At 43.4% G+C, this 26,610-nt stretch overlaps 1 protein-coding gene across 1 annotated transcript; it reads right to left on the reverse strand.

Annotated features, from left to right (window-relative positions):
• Nucleotides 1–1,741: 1,741 nt before the first annotated feature.
• Nucleotides 1,742–22,020, reverse strand: slc6a11b (solute carrier family 6 member 11b; the record flags this gene model as incomplete). The annotated part of the gene is made up of 14 exons (XM_080001544.1): nucleotides 1,742–1,885; nucleotides 2,441–2,611; nucleotides 3,146–3,246; nucleotides 3,923–4,025; nucleotides 6,446–6,583; nucleotides 7,241–7,353; nucleotides 7,970–8,094; nucleotides 8,304–8,407; nucleotides 14,515–14,649; nucleotides 18,239–18,371; nucleotides 20,507–20,588; nucleotides 20,857–20,997; nucleotides 21,118–21,252; nucleotides 21,813–22,020. 14 exons carry the CDS (start codon nucleotides 22,018–22,020, stop codon nucleotides 1,742–1,744), a joined length of 1,833 nt encoding a protein of 610 aa, XP_079857670.1.
• Nucleotides 22,021–26,610: the final 4,590 nt, after the last annotated feature.

Genomic DNA, 26,610 nt, shown 5'->3' on the forward strand with positions numbered 1-26,610 from the left:
TTGGGGGGACGTCGCAGCTTAGACAGAAAGAGGCTTCATCCAACTACAAAAATAAACTTTCTCAGATTCCCTCATCACTTGCTCAGTCGTGCACTTCCTCAGCTCATAATTCCTTTTTATTCCCCTCCCCAACCTCCATTGCCCCCTTCTGAAAAACTGCAAACAGAGAAATGTTCCCTCTTCACGTTCTCCCGGCATTGCATTTCGGGGAGGGAGCGAGAAAGAGAGGGAGGAATGACGGAGGAAAGCTGAAAGAATGAACGACGCTAGCAAGCCAGGAGGGAGTGAACAGGACCGGTTTGGGATCTGAGGGGCTGATATTTGATTGGACAATGAGACCAGCTCATTGGATCTGGCTCCTTACAGCCACAAACAACTAGCTAACAGATCCAGGCCTCGGTACCTTCCCCCTTTATTGGCTCAGATAGCAAAAAAACAGAACAAAAAAAAAAAACGTGCCTGTTTCGAGGCTTGACAATGCACAGGTCGAGCACAAGCGTTACGTGTACGGGAATCGGGGGCCAAATGTCAAACGTCGGGATGGATGGAAAAAAAAAAAAAAAAAGGAATGCGGGAACGAAAGAGGCGCGCAAAAAGCAATAAGAGACGGTGACGGGTTCCGCTTCTCCTCCCGTGCAGGCTGCAGGGCGAGGGAGGAGCGGAGAGAGGGGCGAGCGCGGAGGTGCGAGGGCGAAGCGACAGAGAGGTTTCGAAAAAAGCTCGACTGACGGACGTCAATCTCCTCGCTGCCGGGGTCGGGGGGGGGGGGGGGTGCAGCGATGCAGGGGTGCGTGCGCGTCCGTCTGTCACTCTGCGTCAGGCTCAGCGTAATTACTGTGAAATGGCAGAGATCCACCATTTTCAGGGGGTTGGGGGTCAGCGAGGGGATGCAGGGAGAGGCCTTTCTCTGAGACTCGACCCGCGAGTGCATCTGGGGGGGGGGGGGGGCGAGCCCCACGGGCGTGCGATCAAAAGGGATTTCGAAACTGTGGAGGCCACGTTAACGGACAGCTTTCAATTTTCTCCTGGCGCTACTTGCTTACGCATGCGCCGTCCCAAAACAGCCCGGACGGCGGCAATAAAATCGCCCAGTTGCCGGATGCGATTGCAGAGCAGGATCACGCTGAGGGGCGCGCGGAGCCCTCCGGCAGTCCTGGGGAAATGCATCTCGCGATACTCAAAACAGAGAACAACGGTCCCCAAACTGTTACGTATTAGATCATCACATTTGTGTACCTAGTACCTAGAAAAAAAAAAGAGAAAAAAAAAAAAAAGAGAAACAGCACTTTGCCCAAATACAAAACAAGTGTGAAGCTCTGTTCTAAAGGCAGACAGGCGTGGGACCGATACCGACTACGTACCAGGACGACGTTTAACCATCTATTTCATCAAGGTTTTGTCCGCTTGTCTTTTTTTTTTTTCTTCGGATATTAATCGTTAAGAAAACAGAAAAGGAAAAGACTCTTTTAGTCACAATGTTAGGATAAAACAACAAACGTGTTGTGCAAAAACGGAGGCGAAACGACTTTGTTTCCTTTCTTTTTTTTTTTGGAAAAAAAAAATAAAATATATAGATATATATATAGATATATATCTATATATATATATGCAGTCGATTTGCTTCCTATTCTGCGTGGTGGTAGATAACGCCGTGGTGTGTTTTTTTATTTTGTTTTTTTTTGTGGGGCTGGTTTGAGAAGACGGGGGCAGCCTGGTGGAGGTGTCGGGGCGAGCGGCGCGGTTAGAAATGCGTTTCCTTCTCTGTGATGGTGGAGATCTTCCCGTCAGCCTTCAGCTTGGCGTCGTTCGCGGCGTAAGGACTGAGGGCGGCGAGTTTCCCCCGCATCTTCAAGTCCGGGCTGGGAGTGGTCAGCTTCCTCATCCTCTGCGGGAAGACATCGCCATCAGGCGGAGAGATAATGTGATTTGTCGGATCGATACAACGAAATTGATGCGGTTGAATTCAAATTTGCATTGCACTGCGTGCATCACACAATCTAACCTTGTATCGGTTTGTTGATTTTGCAATGTTTAAAGTGGTAATCCTTGAGATTATTTTGTTAAAAATTTCCAGAATTTGACACTTTATTCACGGTAGCGGGCCCTTTTTAAGAGACGGCCTGACGAGAGTAAACCGGATGTTTAACGTTTCAGTTTCAGTTGCGGTTTCGAAGGGAATTCCGGGACTTGCGGCGTAACGTTTTATCCCGGATATTATTACGCCCACGCCCACTTATTATTATTATCAACACTGTAAGTTCAAGTGTGGATTTGTTTATTTATCATAAACTGGAGTAAGGTACGCAGAAATCCGATCGGCCAAAAAAAACACCCGAAATTATGTATGTGACAAATAATCTCTTGAACTTGAACTTGAACTTGAACTTGAAATTAAACCTCTTCCATTTTCATTGCACCGGAATCAGACGGAGCTAAATACCTCGGAGAAGGTGCCGGGAGTCTTCCAGATCATCCAGATGATGCCCAGTGGAATGCAGACCATGGAGGACATGGCCATGAACCAGCCGATGCCGTAGCCCCAGTCCGGGTACGTGTACACGTTGTTGTACTTCAGAGGCTTGTACTTGATGAGGAAGAAGAGGAAGATGGCCTGCAGCGGACGCACGACAAAACACCGCATCAAGATTCAAGATTCAAGAGGTTTATTTTGTCGCATACAGATACATACTGTAGGTTCATACATATACGCAGTGAAATGTCTTTGCAACGCACCCGGAGATCACGCACAATAAGCTGTAAAAATACTAAAATGTGCGTAATCGGCCGCATTTGGCGTAGATCAAGGATTAAAAACAAATGTCATGCATTTAGAATGAGAAAAAAAAAAAAGCCATTGTTTTTACACTGACTGACCATCACCGACTGATCCGTCCCCAGTCTTCAAGGCGGTTGTGACTACGTTAAAATTGCCGCCCCGACGTGAAACCAGGACAGGCTGAGCGAACACACTCTGCGGCTCCTGGTGTCAGTCAGTCTCCCAGCGCTGCTTTAATCTGCCAGACGATGGGCGGTTTGTCTGTCTGTTTGTTGTTTGTCTGTGACCGACTGTGCGTGTGTGTGTGTGTGTGTGTGTGCGTGCATGCCTGTGTGTGTGTGTGTGTGTGTGTGTGGACAGTGAACTCACGGCACAAATGCCAGGAGTGAGGATCATCCAGCACCACTTGATGAAGAAGACAGGCTTGTAGCCAATCATGTCCTCGATATTCGTGTAGAACCGGTCGCTCCCTGAGAAGACAAACATGAAGTGTCATTGGCTCCACGCAGGACCGGACCGGAGCGGCTGGCTGTGGACATCACTTTACCACGAAACCCCAACTATAGCTTTGTACCCTCAGCCTAACAGCAACGCTCAGGGAAGTGATGTTCATATCTCGGGTGTATTTACAAATGCGTAAATAATAAAATCAGCAAATCGGAGCAATCGGAAGATTTGAAAGGAAGGTCGGTTAGAATATAATCCAACAGACTTGGCGTATTTAAATACAAGTTAAAACATCTCATCCGCAGCGTTTACAACCTTGGACCCCCGACTGCATGGAGGGAACTTATGGCCGGAGGACATAAATGCATTCACACTTTATACAATATCGTCACGTCATCGTCTGCATTGGTTTTTGTTTTTGTTTTGCTTTCATTTCTCCACACCGCATGCGTTAGAGGGTATTCTCCAGTAGAGGGCCACAAAGGAATAATACTTCAAAAATAAACAGCGGTACTGCACTGTATTCCAACCGCGTCCATTTAGGCAAACCATCTTCCGTTGCAAACTAAATACATTTCTGTTTTTACATGACTTCATATGAAAAGAATATTTTTAGTTTCTCTCTCGCAATCGCCAAAGGCACAAGTGCACAGGCACGCTCACAAAACGCACAAGGCACACGATGAGCGTTCATCTTACCGTAGACCCAGCCAATGCATATAGACTCAAATATGGCCACGAACAGCAAACACATCCCGCTGGCGGCGTAGGAGTCAAACAACTGGAACACGTACATCCCTCCCTGAGAGGAGAGGTCAGAGGTCAGTCGACTGGTGCGGATCACATACAAACATGTAGACCTCCGGTGGAATCCCAGAATGCACCACCAAATATTTTTATTCATGAAAGTATTGTTTATTTGATATGCTAAAAGAAAAGAGGTTAAGGCCACGCTATAGAGCTTCATTGTCTCAAACTTGCAATGTTTGTATTGTTTATATTATCTATTTCTAAATTATTACCTTTTAATGTTCAATGTGTTCAATACTGAATGTTGAATTCGCCTTGAAATAAAAGCGGACTCCAGCACAAACGTTGATGCTGGTGTAAAACGACAAATAACCATCCATGCTCTGTGGTTGCCATCTTTAAGACGGCCATCTTTGCAAATACAGACCGAGGCAGAAGAAAATCCCATGTGGGTTTTGAACGCTATTTCTGTTCAGAGACCGTAGCCAGGACACCCTTTACCCCAAGATTGAACTATAACTTTCATATTCATATTAATAATTGAAGTGATTTAATCCTATCTGAGGGTTTGGGTGGTATTTATTCATGACAGGCCTTTTAGGGGGGGTAGAATGGAATAAAGGAATGGGTCTTGAATGGGAGCGGGGTAGAATAGAGGATGTGGATCTATGGTACTTTCTATTCATGCACATGTTCTCGCAGGGATGGTGACGATGGTCTGTGGACATAAATGTATGAAGACAATGACCTGCAAGTAAAAAAGAAATGGCCCCAAAGAAAATCTACATTTCCATCCATATACAAATGCAGGAGGAGAGAACACATTATATTATAGTAGAGCAGAGTACAGTAGAGTGTATGGTATAATAGAGTAAAGTATAGTCTACAGTATATAATAGTATAGTAATATTGTATAGTGTACAGTATAAGTATAGTATTAGTACAGTGGAGAATAGTGCAGTATAGTATAGTATAATATAGTATGGTATAGCATAGTATTAGTACAGTATAGTAATGGTATAGTAATAGCATAGTAAGAGAATTGTATTAGTATAGTATAGTATAGTATAGTATTAGTATAGTATTGTATAGTACTAGTATAGTATTAATATAGTAAAGTGTAGTATAGTATAGTATAGTATAGTGTGTTGTAGTGTAGTATTGTATTGGTATAGTATAGTATAGTATAGTACAGTATAGTATAGTACCAGTATAGTAATGTATTGGTATAGTATAGTATAGTATAGTATAGTATAGTATAGTATAGTATTAGTATAAGTATTAGTACAGCATAGTGTATATAGTATTAGTATAGTATAGTATTAGTATAGTATAGTATGTATAGTATAGTATAGTATAGTATAGTATAGTATAGTATAGTATAGTATAGTATAGTATAGTATTAGTTAAGTATTAGTGGTATAGCATATTATAATATAGTGAGGGCCGCAGCTGTGAAATTTGTTTCACAAACCATGAAATCTGCTTCTTTCGGCGTTATTAAAAATTTGCCCAAAAGATAATGTAAGAAAAGTAAAGTGCTGAAGTGCCACGGAGCCACGGAGCCACGGAGCCACGGAGCCACGCCCACTGTACAGGTCGTGTTTCCATCAGCAACAAAACTGGAATCAGCAGCAGGAAGTCCTGAGAAAAACTAGTGACGACAACAAATGACGCCTTGGTCCACGTGTTTCCGTAGATATAAGGACCCGTGGTGTTGTCCACGCACAAACTGCCAGTTATTTGGCAGATGTACATGAAATGATGAATGAATACTGCAGAGTGTGTGTTCAGCTCGTCCTAGTGAGTGTTTTAACGCCGGCGCCATTGGACGTTTTTCTTTTTGTTTATCTTTTGGCGCCGTTGGATGCAAACATACAACACCGGATGAAACGTCAGTTCATGTGATGAGCACGGCTCGACATGGCTGTGTGCTTCAAAAGGTCTAATTTAATCATCGCCGTGAAATGTTGTGATTTTCTATCAAAGTCCGTGAAATCTGTTATTTTTGAGAATCTGGATCCGTGAAATTGAGCAAAATTTACCGTGAATTTGGTCGGGACCTAAATATAGAACAGTAAATAGAAAGCAAGCACCCTTCAATAAAGAAGATAGATGTCTATCATTTTTGTGCTATGTGCTATACCTCCATAGGAAAAATGATGATGAAAATGAAGAATGATGATGATGATGATGATGATGATGATGATGATGATGATGCCGTCAGCATTTCTAGAGAAAGACATGAAAATATTTAACGTTAAGTGATTTACCACTGCTTTACTGTTGCGTTATTTTCAGTCCATTAATCCAAATGTTACTATAGAAACATTAATCGGTCCTGGGAGTGAATAGGCCATTTGGAGCTCAAGAAATTAATATATTAAAGTTAAAATGTATGTTTTAGGTCGGGAACCGACGGTTTAAAACAACACTGTCATTTCTACTGTACACCTGGTGTTTGTGTCTTACCTCCATACACATGATGAGTCCGATGAGGAAGGACGCTATGGACATGCCCAGGATGAGCAGCTCTCTGCGGTAGCCTCTCCTGAAGGTCTCTGGATACATGTCCACCACGGCCGTCACCAAGCTCTCCACACACACAAACTGAAAATAATAATGACAATATTAATAATAATAAGAAGAATAATAATAAAAATAATAAATATGAATAAGAACAATATTAATATTAATACTACTACTACTAATAATAATAATAACAACAATATTATTAATAATTATACAAATAATAATAATAATAATACAAATAATAATAATAATAATAATAATAATAATAATAATAACAATAATAATAATAATAATAATAATACATATGAATAAGAACAATATTCATATTAATAATAATACTAATAATAATAATAACAATACCAATATTACTAATAATAATATCAATAATACCAATAATAATAATAATAATAATAACAATAATAATAATAATAATAATAATAATAATAATATAGCAACAACAACAACAACAACAACAATAATAATAATACCAATTATTATTATTATTATTATTAATAATAATAATAATAATAATAATAATAATAATAATAATAATAATTATTATTATTATTATTATTATTATTATTATTATTATTATAAAAATAGGTTGGTCATGATTTATGGATTTGGATTCAGAAACAGTTTGAACTTTGTGAGACTAGGATAGAGTTAGGAACAAGAAAATGGAAGGATTGATTTTTTTCCAACATTTCAAGAAGCCTAATAACTGGCCCTGACCTGACTATCCAGCCCGAGGAAGATGAGCATCATGAAGAAGAGACAGGCCCAGAGTGGAGACAGAGGCATCATGGTCACAGCTTTGGGATAGGCGATGAAGGCCAGACCAGGGCCTGCATCACGGAGAGGGGCATTACGGTCACTACCACGGTACGGAAATCAACATTTTTTGGGGGCGGGGACAGAAAGGTTAGATGATGAAACGCAAAGATGGAGTTGCTGTGTGTTTTCACTGAGTGGATTTATAAATAACGCCGGTTGCCATTTAGATTGATAATGAAGTTAAATAAGTGAATTGAGCAAGTTCAGTTTTCAGACCAATTGGCGACAGAGCATCTACTCAGCTTCACGGTCACCAATCGAAAACGGAAGCCACAAAAGGTCGAGTGCCTCCGGTGGCTGATTTCAGAGCGGCTTTGGGATGGCCAATTTACATTTTTCACATTGGCTAAATGATTTATGCTGACTTGAATAAGTCATAGTTTGGTGGTGTAGGAGGCTAGGTGACGAGTTTGGTGTTATATAATATCAAATCTTCTATTCTTACACTTCAAAATGGACCTAGATTTTGAGATTTTGATTCAAACCCAACATTTCTTTCATGTTTCTTAATGGTACGAAGTATAGTATAAAGAAGAAAATCAACCCTGAAATAAACAAGAAAAAGAAACATACAATACACTGTACCAAACCTTTAGAACGATCACTCTGATTGCGGTATTCTCTCACCAGATTCGGCCACGGCCTCGATGGGAACACCCTGCTCGTAGGCCATGAAACCGAGCACGGAGAAGATGGCGAAGCCCGCCACGAAGCTGGTGCCGCTGTTCAGACAACACAGCATGAGGCAGTCCCTGAGGAGCCGAGGAGGGAGAGGAGGAAGTTACACTCATTCATCCTATAAAAGAGATCTTTGAAAAAGTGAGTCGTGTCTGTTTTATTATATATTATAATAAATCATATTATATATTTTACTGATAACCGTCCAGAGAAATCTATTCATGCATATTATAACTACATCAATAATTCATCCATTCATCACGTGATCTGCCCCCTTCCCTACCTGTAGCAGTTATTGTTGTAGGAGTTGTAGCTCCCCAACGCAGTGAGACAGCCCAAGCAAATGGCGTAGGAGAAGAAGATCTGAGTTCCTGCGTCAACCCACACCTGTTGCAAACGCACGCACGCGCGCGCACACACACACACACACACACACACACACACACACAGTTTCCAGTCAGAAACCCACTCAAACTTTACAATCCGACTTGACCACGGATTAATTCTCACCTCACATCGTGACCATTTTGCAATCTAAAACGACGGGTATTTCTATTGAGGTATACGGGTATTCCATCAAGTTGAGCTTCCATGAGCTAATCTTGGCCCTTCCTCTCCTGCTTTGTCCCGTCTACCTGATATTCATCGTGTAAAAATGATTTTGTAATGAAATTACAGCTGGCCTCGAAATTTCTCTCCACTCCTCTGAGGTGCCGAACAGCATGAATCATGCATTAAGGCTTCCTAAAAGTAGACACAAAGTGGCCCCGTGCCTAAATGCTCATACTATGCACGACTGATCTTGGAGCTGGAGGGATGGATGGATGGATGGATGGAGGGATGAATGGATGTGGATAAAAAACAGAGAGATGCGGTGTGTTTGGTTTCGCAGTCGGTCCAGGTTTTGGGGTGAAGAAACACAATCATTATCATAGTCATATACTGTACGCTTCCCTGCATGGATCAGTGAGAGCTGCAGGATAAACAGGATAACTGGTTCTGTTTTGTTTCAAAGTTGGATTTAACAGTACAGACAGTGTCATGTCAGCACTGGAAATGCTTCATCTTCAAGCCAGTCCCAACAATGCAAGAATAAAAAGGAATATAGTAAAACAGAAAAAAGAGCTGAGTGTTCATCTAACTGTGAAAGAGATTTAATCCCTGGTCAGCGCCCGCAAATCACCATTTTGTCTTCAAGTTTGCTTTGGAGAATTTGTTGCCCATAAAAAAATATAGAAAAAATAATTTATAAATAATCCATGTATTTGGCGAATATTTTTGGATATTTGAACAAAAGTTTCATACTGCGAAAACTCTCTCAGAGGTGATATATTTTCGTTAAAAAAAGTTCCCAAATTGCAACAGGGTAATACAGTTTGCAAAGTTTCCGCAACGACATTGGTCGAATGGAATACAATTATTGAATTTTTTTTTTTCAGGTAAAAGTAGACGATGCCAACGTGCAATCATTCGTTAAAGTCTTGGGGGTTTTTTTAAATACTAGAACATGCGCACAGTTTAACAAAATTCCAACGACTCAGTAGTGTGTTCCACAATGGAAGACGAAACTGCCAGTTAAAGTCGTTCACCGGGGAAAGACGCTCTTTGTGACTCAGCCGCAGAGCCCTGAAGCCACGCCCCCCTGCTGGTCGCTGCTTATTGAAAGCTTATTATTATTACACCTGTCGCGTGTCCAAATTGCACCAAATTTGACACTGCAAGTCACCAGACCCCAGCAACACACACGCCAAGTGTGAAGTAGAGCGGATGAACGGTTGTCGAGATAATTGAAGGACATACGGACAGACAGGACGGACGGACGGACGGACAGACGGACACGCACAGAAAGACAGACAGACAGACAGACAGGCAGATAGATTCCTTCCTCAGGAGCTAGAGCGGGTCATCTGGTAATCGGAAGATTGCCGGTTCGATCCCCGGCTCCTCCCGGTAAGGTGCTGATGTGTCCTTGAGCAAAGACGCTTAACCCCCTAACTGCTCCCCGGGCGCCGCTAAATGACAGCCCACTGCTCCTAGATAGGTCAGTTACCAGGATGGTGAAATGCATTTCGTTGCCTCAGTACTTGTACCCTGTGCAATGACAGCTGGATCTAATCTAATGAAGGTTGAATGTTGAGGGGCAGCAGAAGGTTGATCTTCAGACCACGTTACGGACCGCCGCTCCGAACACCATGTCGGTGCGCTCACGGCTTCGCGGCCCGGCGCAGGGCCGCAGAACCCGCTGGAGAGCATCGGCCGCCGGAGAATTCAAACCTAATGCAGCGTGGCTCTTTGAGAACGCTCTCACATCACCATTCAGCCACTAATCTCATTTCCCCCACCGCGAAACAATTAACAAACGCAGTCTTCTCCCCTTTCTGCGAGTAACCACGGTAACTTCCCTGACCTCACAAACACAGGACTGTTCCCGTGGAAGAACAGGACCTTTCTCTGCTAATGTTCATTAATGTTCCCTTTAGTTCACCCTGGGCTGATGGCCGCGCCGCGCGGGGAAACCCGACGGGCCCGGGCTCCGAGAGAGAATCGCTTGTTGATGTTGAGCCTAATTCGCACAGCCTGTGTTTGGATATGTTGGGACTGGCCGAGGAAACTTCTTCCTCTTTTTTTTTTTTTTACTGTGTGAAAGTTTGACCAGATCAGACTCCACGTAACGCTGTGTTCCTGTAATGTCGAGACGCCGAATTCCGGTGACTATCAAACAAGCCTAGTGCTTAGCGACACCAACCCCAGAGATGCCACCGCCGCCATTTTACCTTGTCGTACCTTATCTGACCCCATGTTCCAAGGGCGCGGAACAAATGCATCGAATTTCAATGGGAATTGAGCTCTGGACTAGATACACCTGTGAAATACTCAACTCTATGGAATATATGGATGGGTAAACGAGTGTAAATGAAAAATAAACTAAAGTATGAGAGGAGGATTGGTCATCATAATCAAGCCAGAAAGGAGGGGGTTATGGATGGATTATCTCAGTGGAAGCTTCTCCTGACGTCTAATTGTCCAACTGAAGTCAATGAGGAAATGAGTTGAGGGAAAAAACAACCGCTTAAGTAGATGTCAAGTGGCTGAACATGCTGTAAGAATATTGTCCCAATTAAGTTTCTCGCCGCTAAAGTGAATACCTCGCCCCTTGCTTTTGGACGATGCACCATAGTGAAGCTGCAGCGGTCATGATGGAGTGACGCGGTCGCTAAGCGCAGGGATGAGACTGGAAAGCGGTCGGGATGTGGCGTCGGACCGATGCGGCAGAAAAGTAAAAGTTCTTTGGAGGACGTTCAAGAGGGTGATGGCATGAGGGAGGAGAGAAAGAAAGAAGGGAAGGAAGGAAGAACCCCCGAGGGGAAGCAGAGAGAAAAGAAGCAGGGGAGACGAAGCTGGGTGCCTCGTGGAACATAAGTGCAGCTTGACTCAGTATAGTCTGACCAGTTGAGAATGCATGGATGACAGCAAGGTGACCGGGTCAAAGAAGGGAATCTAGAATTTTTTATTTTTATTTATCATTAGTATTTAAAAAAAAAAAGTTTTTGATTATTTCATTTGATTGTGATATTCTCACTGCAATATCTCGCGGTTTTGAATGAATTCCTTTGGCTTTAGATTTCGTGTTATGATTTTATGACATGAAACTGGGACACTGATAATGTCAGTGGTAAAACTGCAAATGAGGCAATCAATCGTGCAAAAAATGAAATAATCGGAAACTGAGCTGGAACGTTTGTTTATCCCAGTTGAAGTAGAAATAACTCAGCGGAGGAAAGTCGTCCTCAAGGCGTCACATTGAGCGTCAGGGGGGAGGGGAGAGAAAGAGAGAGTGCGAGAGAGAGAGAGAGGGCATGAAGGAGAGGGAATAGTTAAATGGAGAACAGGGGCGGCAACGTCAAACCTGATGGGTGTACAGCAAATGGAGACGGAGACACAGTCACACAGCACACTGCAGCCACTGTGACGGAGGAAACCAGTTCAACACTGGTGTCACCAGTGATGTCTCCTTCTGCCACACCAGCAGCACATGTTCACCACGCCCCTTCACTCTATGCTCCTTTCTTTCTCTCCTATATGGTACATACTATGTCATATATAAAGTATTTATGATTATTATAGTTGTGATAACGGTAGTGATTATTCTATTATTATTATTATTGTTATATCATGATTATTATAAATATAATTGCTATGTTATATTAGTGTATTTATTGAAGTGCCGCCACCCCCACAGGCTGCTACTGTACATGAGCAACACTTCTCAGTGACTGGGGCCGTGTGAGTGTGAAGCAGACTGGACCACGTCTCTGCTCATTAGCACGTCCATCATTAAGGATCCACGCAACTGCTGTCAGGCTGAAACAGGTCATTTAGTATGGATATGTATGGATTTTATATGTATTTAAGCAAACTTGCAGAATTCTGTGCCTACTTTTGTCAGAATGTGAATTGTTGATAGATGTAGTTTTTACTGTATTGTATGTTGTATTTTTTTTCTATTTTTTTGTGCATTTTTAGTTTCATTGTATATTGCAAAATGTTTATTTTTAAATTGTATCTGATATTGAAATTTTTTTCTATTTCTTATTTGTATTATTACGATCTATCTTATCTATCTATCTATCTATCTATCTATCTATCTATCTACCCATCTATCTATCTATCTATCTATCTATCTATCTATCTATCTATCTATCTATCTATCTATCTATCTATCTATCTATCTATCTATCTATCTATCTATCTATCTATCCATCATCTATCTATCTGTCTGTCTGTCTGTCTGTCTGTCTGTCTGTCTGTCTGTCTGTCTGTCTGTCTGTCTGTCTGTCTGTCTGTCTATCTATCTATCTATCTATCTATCTATCTATCTATCTATCTATCCACTGTATCTGTCTATCTGTCTGTCCATCCTCTTGGATCTCTCTCTCTCTCTCTGTCTCCACCTTTGTCATCACGCCACTTCCATTGACATTCTCGGGGGGACCGTTACCAAGCAACCTGTGACGTCTGTCTCCTCCAGACAGGGTCAAGGAGTCAGCTGTGTGTCTGATTGTGAGTGTGTGTGTGCACGCGTCTGTGTGTGTGTACTGTCTGCCTGTGCATATGTCTCAGTGTCTCGGAGGGAGATAAGCATATGCACAATAAGCACGATGTGTTCCACACCTTCGCAGGGTTACCACAATGTCATGATCCGCTAAAATAATCTGGTATAAATAACCTGCTGGAATAACCTATCATCGTCACACTTAAATCCTAAATAACCAACACTGTGGAAACAGAGCGGTCACCTGCAGCAGCATCACAACACTACCTGCTCATCTGGCAGAGAAATGGCGTTTGTTTTGCCTCAGTGCCAGAAAACTAAAGATAACACGTGGTAAGAATGGAATATTAAACCTATCGACACAGGGACTGTTCTATATAGAACTGTGAAAAGTACCGAGGATCAGTAGGATCAGAGTCTGGAGTTAATGCTGAAGGGTGGAGCTACTGGTTATTTGGTTTGAGTTTTTTCCTTATAAATATATGGCGGAAAAATGTATGGTAGCAATTTACAGTCAGAAAGTTATTGGAGAGTAACAAAAATGAAGATATGTAGTAAAAAAAAGTATGGTACAGGATAATAGTTATTGATAGTCAATTCATACTTTTTTATTATTTTATGATTTTCATTTTCAAATGTTTTACTTGTTTTATAATATGATTTATGATTAATTCTGAAACATTTAAAACATTTTTTTTAATTTTGTTGTAACTCAGGTCTCTCCTGCAAACAAGATTAATATACCCAATTAATAATATAAAAATATAATATATACACTACACTACACATACAATATATACATTTAATAAATACATTTTATTTATAATATAATATAATATAATATTATATTATATTATATTATATTATATTATATTATATTATATTATATTATATTATATTATATTATATTATATTATTGTATATTCTATTCTATAATATTTTATTTTATTTTATTTTATTATTTTATATTATATTATATTATATTATATTATATTATATTATATTATATTATATTATATTATACGGCTCTGTGGAATAGAGGATTCTGAATGGTCCATGGTGGTAATCATCTATCAGTTGTTACTGAATATTGACTGCTGTCTGTTAATAATGGCCGTTGCCAGGGGAAACTACTTCCGTAGTATCAGGCACTGTTAGCTGCGTCGCTGTGAACTATTTTTCCCGGCGTAAGCTGTTAAACTAATCATGCTAATTCAGGGTGTTTTCTTATATATTGTAAGTAGCTGTGTTATAATGTGCACCCAGCCGGTCATTATCGCAAAATAACCCTTGATCACCATGTTTGGGGTTATTTTGCCATAACGACCAGCCGCCTGCACATGGTCCCTTTCTTATATTATATTAAATTCTCACATCTCTTTAAACGTAGTGGACTAAGGCCACGGCTCGGAAGACCCCTGGTATTGGCTTATGATCCTACCTGAGGGTCCGAGAGGCGGGATATGTCGGGGTAGAGGTAGAACTTGATTCCATCGTAGGCTCCGGGCAGAGTCACTCCTCTTATCAGCAGCACCAGCAGCATCGCGTAGGGAAATGTGGCCGTCACGTACACAACCTGCGCACGTGCACACACACACATACATAGAAGATCAATGCATTTCAATGTACAAATCTACAAGTAAGAAAAAAAACGGAAAAAGGTCACACACCCCGTAATGTAATGTGACAATCAAACCACTGGGATTTTTTATTTTTCAGAGGACAAAATTAAACAAAAGAGCAGCTGCACTTTCAATGTGACATTCTCATTCTCATTAATATTAATTTCAATTTTGGAATAACATTGAAAACAGTTTCAAGTCTCTGACCGTACTAGAAGACGCTAGAAGACAGATTTTTTTTTTGGTCAGACGCAAAAAGTCTGTGACTGGAGAGAGGGAGTAGTGAGAGAAGTGAAGTGTGTTTGTACCAGAGTGCTACGGGTAAAGACCACACAGACACCCACACACACACACACACACACACACACACACACACACACACACACAAACATAGTGTTACTTTCAATCTGATGTTCAGTCTCTACATTAGACCGTAACTAGGCCAGCCACAACTACACAGCTATTTCTTCCCAAACATGGCCTCAGTCTAGACTAATGGAAGTTATTCAGCCCAGTTTAAACTCTGTGAAAACAGAAAATCCACGGCGTTCACCATACAATCAATTATTAGTGATATCAAAAGATGCTGTAGAAGAAAAAGTTGAAAAGTATGACCTTACAACACGTCAGATGTCTCTCCTGGAGATGATTACCTGGCTCTATGCATCAGCACAACAGACTCCTATAGTCTCAGTTAAACACAGCCTTTTATATAGTATATAACACTAGGTAATTATATACTATATAATCTAGTACTTATTATATAATGCTCGTAACATTACCCACTCAGCCTCATCATTTTATTGTTATTACAGTAAGAGCTACTTGACTTGACTTCATTTAGTTGTGAATCATATCAGTAAAACTGATAAGGGACTTAGAGAACAAGTCCAGTACATTATATACCGAAGTAGTGCCAAGGGGGGAGCTGGAGGGTGCTACATATATTACCAGTTAGAATTCTGATACCGGAGCTCCCCCAGAGTACCCCCAATAACTCTCTTTGTTCTCTCCAAAAAAGGTAAGAATATTAGTAAAAGTTAAGTAAGCTCCCATGCAAACGAGTCAGTGGAAGCCAACTAAGCCACCATTACTCTCTCCACCATTTGGAATGAATCATCAGCAGACACATGGTTTTGCTACAAAGCTTTAACCGTAAATAACAAAGTAATATCTCCACCATCTGTAAATGCTTTTTTGCCTCTTCGCCAAATCCTCAAATTAATGTGAAGAACTTATTATCTGACGTTTTAGAGAAGGATGAATGAGTTCGGTATATATTGGCCTAGAAACACATCGTGCACGTGTGCTAACGTCGCAGTGTTTTTCAACCTTACGTTTCTATAAAGCTCAGGCAGGCCTCGCTTGACAGCGTCGGCGCTTGCTTTGCGCGGCTGCATTAGTTCTTCTCCTGAACCCCAGGGCTGATGGGGACGGGAGGAGCCCTCTAACGGGGGCCCGCTCGGCTGAGGTCTGTGTTTAAAAACCAGCGCCCAACTCCACTGCAAACGCTCACGAGCGGCGCGGCGATACACTCCTCCTTCATCGAGATTTTCCAGGCTCCGCAGCACCGCGCTCACACATCCCAAGGCTCTCTTAGAAACACCCCCCCTGAAACAAAGCCCCGGCCTCTTGGAAGGCAGAGGCAGGCAACGTACGTCCCCCGGCTCGCTGGCATCCTGTCAAGGTCCAATTGAGGACAGAACAGAACAGGGTCGAACCAGGAGGTGAAAAGAAAAGAGGGCTCAACTGGCTCCGTCGCGTAAACAGGAGGAGCCCCGGCAGAGTGATGCTGGCAGTGTGGGAAAATCCGCCGCTTCTCGCCATGCACGCGTACAGGCGCGGGCGCGGGCGCACACGCTCGCGCGCGCGCAGGGACGGGCGCGAGGGTGTGCGGGGCGTGGAGGTTTTATTTGGCGCGGGGGCCTCCGTGAATGTGTGTGCAGGGGGGGTGGGGGGGGACGCTCGCACGCACGGATCGAACGGGCTTTTGGGAAAACCTGCAGCGCGCCGTGTGCGGCGGAGCACAAACAAAGGTGCACAGAGTCACAAGAGCACGACTCATGACGCCCCATTTACTGTCTTATAACAGCGCTTTAAATGAAATCCCATCGAAGCGGCTGCCGCACAAACCAGGATCGGAACTGAACATACAAGGGCCATGTGCGGTCATCGACACCACAGATCTGCGTGAAGCTCCGCTCCAAACTCCGCTAATCCCGGCTCGGCCGAGCGAGGGAGGGTGAGAAGACTGCATTCATAGGTTCGTTCAATTAGTCTAATAAAACGATTACACATCTTAAACTCTTGCTATCCGTCCCCCTCTCTCTCTCTCTCTCTCTCTCTCTCTCTCTCTCCCCTCTCTCTCTCTTTCAGCCTCTACCACTCCCTCTGCTCGATGAATGGGAACATATCCCATCTCCCCGTGAACTTTTCATGCTCCACATACTCCCTCCTGCTCACCCCGGGAGCAACTTTAAGCCACCTCGAATTTACTGGATCGAAAAAAAAATCGTCTCCTTCTTCCACAGCCTCGCTGTAAATCCAACGTGAATGCAGAATGTCTGGCAACCGGGGCCGACAGAGCAAACAGCTTAGCGAAGGGGGGGGGGGGGGGGGGGGGGCTGAATGGGTTGTGGTCTGTATAGAAGCGAGCGCGCTGGGGGTGATTTCTCATCGTGGCCCGAGTGAAACAAGGATAGAGAGAGAGAGAGAGCGATAGAGAGAGAGAGGGGAGGGGAGCCGGGGTGAAGGGGAACACTCGGCATGCTCGTCATGAACGCTCCACTTTTCTCCCCGTGAATACAGGAATCAATCTTGGACAGGTCGCTAAAGCTCGGCCATGAAGGAGCATTCTTCGCTCTTGCTTCGGCCGCCGGACAAAGGACACTTCAGGGAAATATAGGCATCGCCGCCGGGCCCCCCCCCCCCCCCCCCCCGTCACGTACAACGGTGGGCCCATTACCCCGCCCCCCCACACACACACACACACATCTCTCTTCCTTTCTCTGTCTTCTTCGTCTTCCTACTCCCTCTCTCTCTCTCTCTCTCTCTCTCTCTCTCCCTCTCTCTCTCTCTCTCTCTCTCTCTTTCCTCCTTTGTCGTCCTGGCCCATTGAGTCTGTGAAGAGTTTCTTAAAGGCTGCCGAGCGTGGATGGCGAGGTGCAAAGCCCCGGTTGTTGCTCTTCGAGGGGCATTAAAATGGAAAGCAGGATAAGACGAAATACACCGTTTTTTTTTGTTTGTGTGTTTTTTTTTAAAGGGGGGGGGGGGGGGTGCAAAGACCTCTCTTTGTCCCCCCCCGGTCACAAGGTTGGGTGCATATGGCGTTCTGTGAATGAGTCGCTTTCGGGACGAGGGAGGGAAACGCGTCAAGCCGCTACAGTTTCATTGTGCCGTGTTTCGGCTTTTTTTCTGCTTTTTTTTGTGTCGGTGCGGTACGGTTCCTCGAAATGAATCGCTTATGTGGGATTAGCATGCATATATATATCCACAAAACACACACACACACACACAGTCATACAGACACACACGGTGTCTTACCTTGCCAGTAGATTTGGGTCCCTTCCAGATGCAGAAGTAGCAGATAAACCAGGCCAGTGCCAGACACATGGCCAGCTCCCAGCGCACCCCGCCCATGTGTTCGATGCCATCTGATATCTTCAACACTCTGCGTCTGTTGGGTGCACGAGATGACGAGGGAAAAAGCTAAATACGGGTGTGAAGTTACTTAATACTGCTGAGAATCACACGCAATACCATAGACGGTAGAAGAACAATCGGTTGAACTGGGAGAAAATCAATTCCAATTAAATTTATCTTGGAGCTTGGTCGACTTTGACTTTATACTGCAGTAACAATATTAATCTTGCAAGAATACCGTGGATCAGAGAGCCCCTTGGCCACGCCAAGAAAACTATGAAAAATAAATAACTGCTTAAGCTTCCTTTCAATAAATAAAATCGTAAAATCTTTCTTCCTTCTTGCGCCTTTTCTTTTAAACACCATGCATGAACAGCCTACGGCACTAAAGTCCAGCTCAAATCCGGGAGCCGCGTGGGGAAGATCACCGAGGAATCAAGGTCACCGAGGGAGCCCGGACTGTTTATCGCTACTGATGACTTCATAGCCTGTCGGTGGGGGTGAATCAGTGATATTTCCTGTTTGTTGACCCATGGTCAGGAAACAGCAAAGGGGGAGGGGGGAGAATGGAGAGCTCCGGGGCACTGCCAAGGCTTTGCCACCAAGTTCACCACTCGGGCCCCTGAGCGGCCATTGATCATGGTGACATGTTCTTGGTGACCGTCCATACGCCAGGTCCAACACAACCCCTCCCACCAGCAGTCCCAGGCAGAGAGAAAGAAACCGGATGCGTTTGTATGAATGTTGATTCATGCCGACAGACTTCAGACTGTGCATATGCGTATTTATGTATAGAATCTCTACTTGCGTGCGTCATCTGTTTTTTTTTTCTTTGTTTGCGTGTCAAGGAGAGACATACAAGACGCACACAGTACATGTTAGTTCTTTGGGGTCTCGTCTGGTCACAACTGGAGCCAATAATAAAACGTAACCTTGGGGATTGTAATTCTCCACCGTCGAGCCCGTTTTCGAGCCTGTCCGACGCGACAGCCACGTCCACGACAGCTACCTCACATGTGCACTTGGAGATATCAAATTGCTGGAAGCTTAAGCGGAACCATCTCATAGTCTCCACAACGTGTTGCTGATATAGGGTCGGTTTGCGTAGAGCAGAGCGTTTCGAACCTTGTCGACAGTTTCCCAACCCACGTCACGCTGACACCTACATGTCTCTTGAAGGAGGCTGTCGATCGACACAGTGAAACAGTCAACAAGGTAGTGAGCTTAGCCAGCTTCTCTTTCCTATATCTGAATAAACCACACGAACCACATGAATTTGTACCTCGCTGCTACAAAAATGGTACTCATTTGTCCATGCATTGTCTGCATGCCAAGCCATCGCTCTTCCGATATGATGTACAATGCTGTACATTATTTCTAGTATGTGAGTGTACACTGTACATACAGTACAAAACCAAACCGTCTGTGTTGGCATAATTAATATGAGGCCTGGTCATTTTTTTGTTTTTGCCAGTAACATAGCACTTGGCTCCATGGCCGTTTCCTTTGGCACGCCTCTCCGATCCACTCTGTTGGCTACTGGCCGAAATCGAATATTTCCATCTCTGTTTGTTGCTGCTCAAACATGCCAAACATCCCCAAAAATAAATGCTCCTATTCTGGCTTGAGTCACAAGATTAGATGTGATCCGTTACAATGTTGAGGAAAACACATACTTTAAACACACTGAGCGTGGCCGCGGGCAGCGAGGGAGGAAGGCTGCTCAGCATTAAACGCTGACATGGCTTGATCTGCTGCCATACGCATGGCTCCAGCTGGGAGACAGCTGGCCAACCACGGCCCGTTGACACAGAAATATGAAAAGAAATGACTAATTATTTGGGGGAGAGGGTCGTAGGGCCATTCAGACATTCTACTGGAGTTTTCAGCAGCCTAATCTCAGGCCAACAACTTGGGCCATTGGCTGGAGAACACTCTTGCAGGGAATACATCTGCTCTTTTACGATTGGATGAATGGCGAACCCGTTAAAAATCCAGTGGAATCTGGGATTGCGTGATCGAATCATCCAAAAATGAAGACAGTAATGAGAAGCTTGTTGTTGTGGTGGCATTTAGGTCACTTTTTGCGTCCAGACTGCCTTTTACTGTATTACGCAAGTGTGAACTTGTTCTGATTTGAAATGAAATTAAGAAGTAAGATGTACTCACTCCCAGAACTCAATGACCGGAGAGGTGGCGTTGGGATTAGTGATATTGGTGCTGTTGTCTCCATAGAAGTCAACGCAGTTCTCTGTGAAGAAAGAAGAGTGGTTAGAGTCACGGTAAGAATGACTGAGTCACCGCTTTGTGTATGGCACAAAAATGTAAATAACATCAAGAGCATACGAGCAAATGCTACAATGGCTGCTGCAGTTTGCGGATTTGTTTGCTTCCGAGACGGACGTCCGTTTGATCAAATAACAAGGGATTGCGACGAAAGTAAATGAAAAATGGAAAATAAATAAATAAGATGAAAGCACATCCAATTGAAGTCGTCCCCCCCACCCCCCAGCTCTAACCTGTATTCCAGTAGTGGCCACACCCTGCCCAGGGCAGCTCAGTTGTGAAGCAGTTGAAGAGGTAGAAGATGGCCCAGGCTAGGATGACCACGTAGTAAACGTTTAGATGAGCTTCAATCACCTGGGTCGCATAGCCAATACCTGGAGGAGGAAAAAAAAAAAAAAAAAAAAAAAGAAGCAATAGGCCAAGATGGGACGTGACAACTTCAGATGACAATGTAAAAAACCGTGGACTCCTGTGCACCACATAATATCACCCACCCTCAAACAGCGGGCAGACCTTCCTCCAGCAGGTGATCCCTCCCTCGCTGGTGAACTGACCGAGGGCCGTCTCCAGGAAGAACACGGGGATGCCGCAGCACACAAAGAAGATGACATACGGAACGAAGAACGCACCTTTCGGGGGAACAAAAACACAGATTTGACGGATTACTGTGGTGATTCAGACCTATGCTGAAATTGTCCTTCTTTTTGTGGCTGAGCCATTACCCCTGAACAACATTAAAGGTCAAAACTATCGCATGTTACAATGGTTTCCAGTTGGCTACATCGCAGACACTGTTCGAAACAAACTTAATTGTAATTGCACTTTAAACTTCAATAAGTTTGAGGTGGAGCCGCACCGCGCAGGTCTGTAAGTTGATGCTGGAACCTTCTCACATGTCAATATTTAAAATAAAAGAGCCTGTCCTTTGTGAATTCTGAATTATTCTACATGAGATTAAATGGGGAAGACAGTTCCCCATGTCATCATCGAGTTTCCTTCTAACCTGACCCGTCTTCGCCCCTTTTCCTGTCATCTTTCTGCTTCCTCCACTACAAAGAAACGCTGAAAACATCTGCAATCTGAGTCTCGCTTCCTCTATGAACCAGTAAAGGGAAAACCCTCTCTCGATTCTCAGTGGGGTGGTATTGGTACCATCGCCTGTCTCCCTGCCCGTCGTCGTCCGCCTTACCTCCCCCGTTCTTGTAGCAGAGATAAGGGAACCTCCACACGTTGCCCAGGCCGATGATCTCTCCGGCGACGGACAGGAAAAACTCGATCTTGTTGTTCCAGTGACCCCTCTCGTACTCCCCCCGGCCCTGGCTGGAGACGGACCCCTCCGGGTCCCTGCCATCCTCAGGTTTACCGTTTATAACGGGGCCGCTCTTCTCCGCTGTCATGACGCTCCGGCAGCCCGCTGTGGCAAAAGAAAAGAACACATGGACGGATGATGGAACGGATGTGACCTCATAACTGGACTTTTAAATGGAGCCATTGACTTTTTCTGGGACTTATATATCTTCATTGGCGCAGCGGAATGAATGGGACTGTCCCAGTAGAGGAAAACCACGCCCCTATATAAAACATCAAGACTGGAGCATTTGGTTTTTCAAGAAATTGCGACTGAATTCTAACCAAGATCAGGGTTTGTTGCAAAATTGCCCCATTACCATTTATTGTAAATAAATGTAAAAAAAAAAAAAAAGGAGAAGTCTGGACTAATAGTTGTTTGACATTAACTCTATTAACTACAAATTGAATATAGAAATCAACTGAAATGGACAAAGTGAATTAAAATTCAAATCAATAGAATATGATTGAAAACAGACAATCTGTTGTAATGGAAATGAGGGTCCCAGACGAGGAAATGTCAGCAAAAAAAAACTTCCCCGACGTCCAACCAACGGAGAAGCCCCTTCTCCACTGCATGCATGCATTTTTGTTATGTAAATAAGAGCAATTAAGATCAGACAACACTTCCTTAATGGGAATTCGGGTAATCACAAAGATATTTAAACATGGTCACATCTTTTATTGTTAAACACACACTTGACATAAATATGACAACAACGCTCACTCGATGCTGCTTGGTAAGAGCACAGAATGAAATGTCACTGAAATAAAACCCTGCAACTCGCACATTCATACGGACGCTGTGTCTCCCGTACTTTCCCATAGGAGACACAACTTGTCATTCAGCGAGAAAAACAAACACTTACTCACCGATGTGGAATGGAAAACAGTGGCAAACCTCCTTTGGCTCCGGCGATGATGCACACCAACAATTGGCTTTACAAAAAACAAGGGACGGTTTAAGCCTGGCCCGGGGCGAGAGAAGAGAGAGGGGGGAAAGAGGGAAAGGAGAGGACTCTAGATCCGCGTCGTTAGTGCTGGTTTCGTGGGCTCTGGTGTCTATATAAAGGAGGCAGAGTGGAGGTATGTGGCTCCAGTGGATGGAGACGCGCGACTGCGCTCCCACTCTCCGCACGGTGCGCTCCCCAGCGCCTGGACTTGGATGGGAGCCACATGGAAACCAGTCCAGTCACCATTACCAGTCACCACGGTGGTGGAGGGAGAGCTGGGGATACTGGTCCAGCATGGTGTGCGGAATAAGTTCCGATAATCATGAGATGATATATTATATGATATTGTATGAGAGTGGATGAAAACGTTGTCTCCTGAGGTAAAATAATGATAATGATGATGGTAATAAATATATTGATAATAATAATTGTTATTGATAATAATGATACTATTATTACTACTACTACTACTACTTATTATAATACAAATACTAATACTACTTGTAATAATAATTATCATGATTAAAAAAAACAAAAACCTACAACAATACAATCATCAACATAATTGTCGGTGTCATAACTACACTTATTTTGAAGCCTATAAAGGTGGAAAATAATTATGCAGGGGGTTTAAAGGTCAGCATGCCTATGCACAAATACACAAAACTGCTGTAGCTGATTGTTTACATAGCTGTCAAAACGGGCCACAATACCTTACTACTATCACTACTACTGCTACTACTACTTCTACTATTACCACTACTACTACTACCACTACTACTTCTTATTTGTTTGAAGAACAAATTAGAATCAATTATCAGACAGCTTGCCACAATTGAGGGATTTCATATCTTTATGTGATTATATCATAAAGATAGATAGTTTGATAATTAGCCTTGAAACACATTAGTCTTAAAAAAAAAAACCCTCACTACATTGTGTTAGATCCCAAACAGCCTAGTGATTAAATCAGTGAGTTGGTTTTTTCCCTCCGTGCTGTTGGTTGAAGGCTTGTGGGAAGTCAACGTTTTTCTCTTCAAAAGGCAGCGACCCTGTAAGATTTATGAATTGATGTCACTGGTCTTGTTTCCTCAGTCCATCCAGTTGCTGCTGGTGATAATTGTTTTGAGCTTAGCAACCCACACCTCTTTGTCCCCTCTTAAAAGTTACTCTGCGCTCAAACATTCAGCGGTCTAATGGCTATTTCCTCATTAAAAACATTGGACTGTAGTTGTCTTCGACACATGATGGATGACCAGCTCATCATAAAGTCCCTAATAACACATGCTGCTCTGAATAAAAACAAATGTTTTCTTATGAGCTTATGAAAGGGAGGTTTGTGCAGTTTGTTCATACACAAGTGGATTGCCTGGTTTCCAGGCGTGATAGACTTGGTGCACTAGGAACTCACGTGGCATTGAAAGACTGACCTAGTCTCTAAGAATCCCTTCACGTAAGAGTCACTTGTCATTAGAAGCCAAAAGGGAGTGCCTTGCATGAAAAGTATGGCCACCCAAAGTCACTGGCAAACACTCACAGGGCTTTTCAGGCAAAGTCAAGTCCTTTATGTCGCCTACTACAACATCATTAGAATAGAAATGCTGGTTAAGGTAAAATAACGAAAGAACAAAGCAAGTATTTTATGCCTCACAAAGAACATGAAAGGTATCATCTTTCTCTGACAACAGTTACAGATCTTAAAATACTTGTCCGGGTAATATATCCTTGCGCTCCAAAAAAAAAATAGGGCTATATTGAAAATGTGATTCAGTGTAATTGAACCATGTCTGCTCCAAATACCATCATTTTCCAAATAGAAATATTTGATCGATTCTCTCTAATCGTGTTCCCCTCAAAGCTTACTTCGACATGAATGGTTGGTCGATTCCATTTTGGCAATAAAGCCGAAAGAACAATCAAAAAGGTGTATAGCTAACTCTGTGAAGACGGAGGGGTTGCAAGGACGAAGGTTTGAAAGGACGCTCAATATCGGTTGAACACATTTCTGACTAGTTGGGCTGTGAGCAAGATAGCAAAAGGTCACTCTCCATACCCCTCTCAGTTACGGATTTAACAAGGAGACAGCAATTGGCTGTCCTGTTCCAGTGGGACAAGCAAGAGGTAACGCCCCATTAATTGCTCACGTCTGGAGGGACAGAGTCACTTTGCTGTCAAGCTATGTCGGCAAAGCAGAAAGAGGCTGTTGCTAGGATACCTGACATTCCTCTTTCAGAACATGCTGTGATCGAAAATGAGCTCGAGAAATAAGACAGCAGGGCAGAGGGAGGAATTTGCAAATTGATAAATGCTTGCAGACAGGGGTGACAAATAAAAGGGATAAGTAGAAGAACAAAGAGGAACAAATGGAAAAGAGAGAGAAAGAGAGAGAGAGAGAGGGCATGGATAATGGGAAGCCTGGAGACGGTATCTCCATGCTCCCTTCTCGACCATGTGTCACTGTCCTTGTTTCAGTGCTACTCTGATCCTCTGGGACCTCTGAGTCTTAGTCAGAGTCTTAGTTCTGTACACAGACGTTTGTTTAATTAGTTCAAGTAAAGTGGCTAGAAGTGGCCAGTGTGCATGTTTATTTTATTTATTTTTTATGGGGCCAGCAATTGTGAAGCAAATGTAAATGTTAATTAATGAATAAGCTTCACGGAAAAGATACGCTTTTAGCATTTGCTTGAAAATGCTTGCAGAACCCCTCTCTCTAATATTCTTGGGTAAGTTCGAAAATGTCGGAGCATAGTTAAAAAAGGCCGCCTCTCCAATCTTCTTCTGAGTGGGGTGTTGGGTGTGGGTGCTTCTAACAGGCCAGCAGTGGGAGGCGTGAGGGCTCTTGACCGAATGTAGACGAGCAGTGATTCTGTAATGTAGTCAAAGCCATTTAGAGCTTCTTGTACAAGTTCGAGGACTTCCAAGAACGCTTTTAAAGGATACCGGGAGCCAATGCAATGCCGAAACCAGAGTGATACTGCATGCTCTGGCGTTCTTGTTTTTTTTTAAGTCTAGCAGCTGAGTGCTGGATATGTTGAAGCCTCTCAACAGACTTTTTGAAAGGCCAGCAAAAAGGGCACAGCATTAATCCAAGAGACTTAATCAACGTAAAAAAAACCCCACATTTATTGGCTTTTGAGCATCTTTCTGGGTCAAAAGGGGCCGCTATGGAGATTTACAGCGCGATAAAAGGCAATGGAAGCAAGGAAAGTGAGATAGCCAGGGGCCAAGGCAGCTTCCTTGTGTAACACCAGAACCTACTATTTTGAGGCTACGAGGAAGCGGCTTACAACCTTAACTACACAAACTAGCAAGGCCTGATCTGAGGGCAGGGTAAACTGGCCATGACAGGGACTGCAGAGAGAGAGAGAGAGAGAGAGAGAGAGAGAGAGAGAGAGAGAGAGAGAGAGAGAGAGAGAGAGAGAGAAAGACAGACAGGGGATACGAGGAGGCAGCCATGACACTTGGATACTGTATTTGATAACTTTGACATGTTTGGCTCTACGCCCACTGGCGCTGACAAAACAAAGTCATAACCCCAGCCAGAGCTGCTGCTCGGCGCCTTTGTGTGTCAAAGCCATTCATGTGTATAAACCTCCACCTCAATAAAGGCACCGCAGCGCATCTTAATATGAACAGCAAATTGCCTGCGATTCAACGAGATGCCCCCAGTACATTGAAACACGGGTC

This window comes from Zeus faber, assembly GCF_960531495.2.
Source record: "Zeus faber genome assembly, chromosome: 5".
Classification (NCBI taxonomy): domain Eukaryota; kingdom Metazoa; phylum Chordata; class Actinopteri; order Zeiformes; family Zeidae; genus Zeus; species Zeus faber.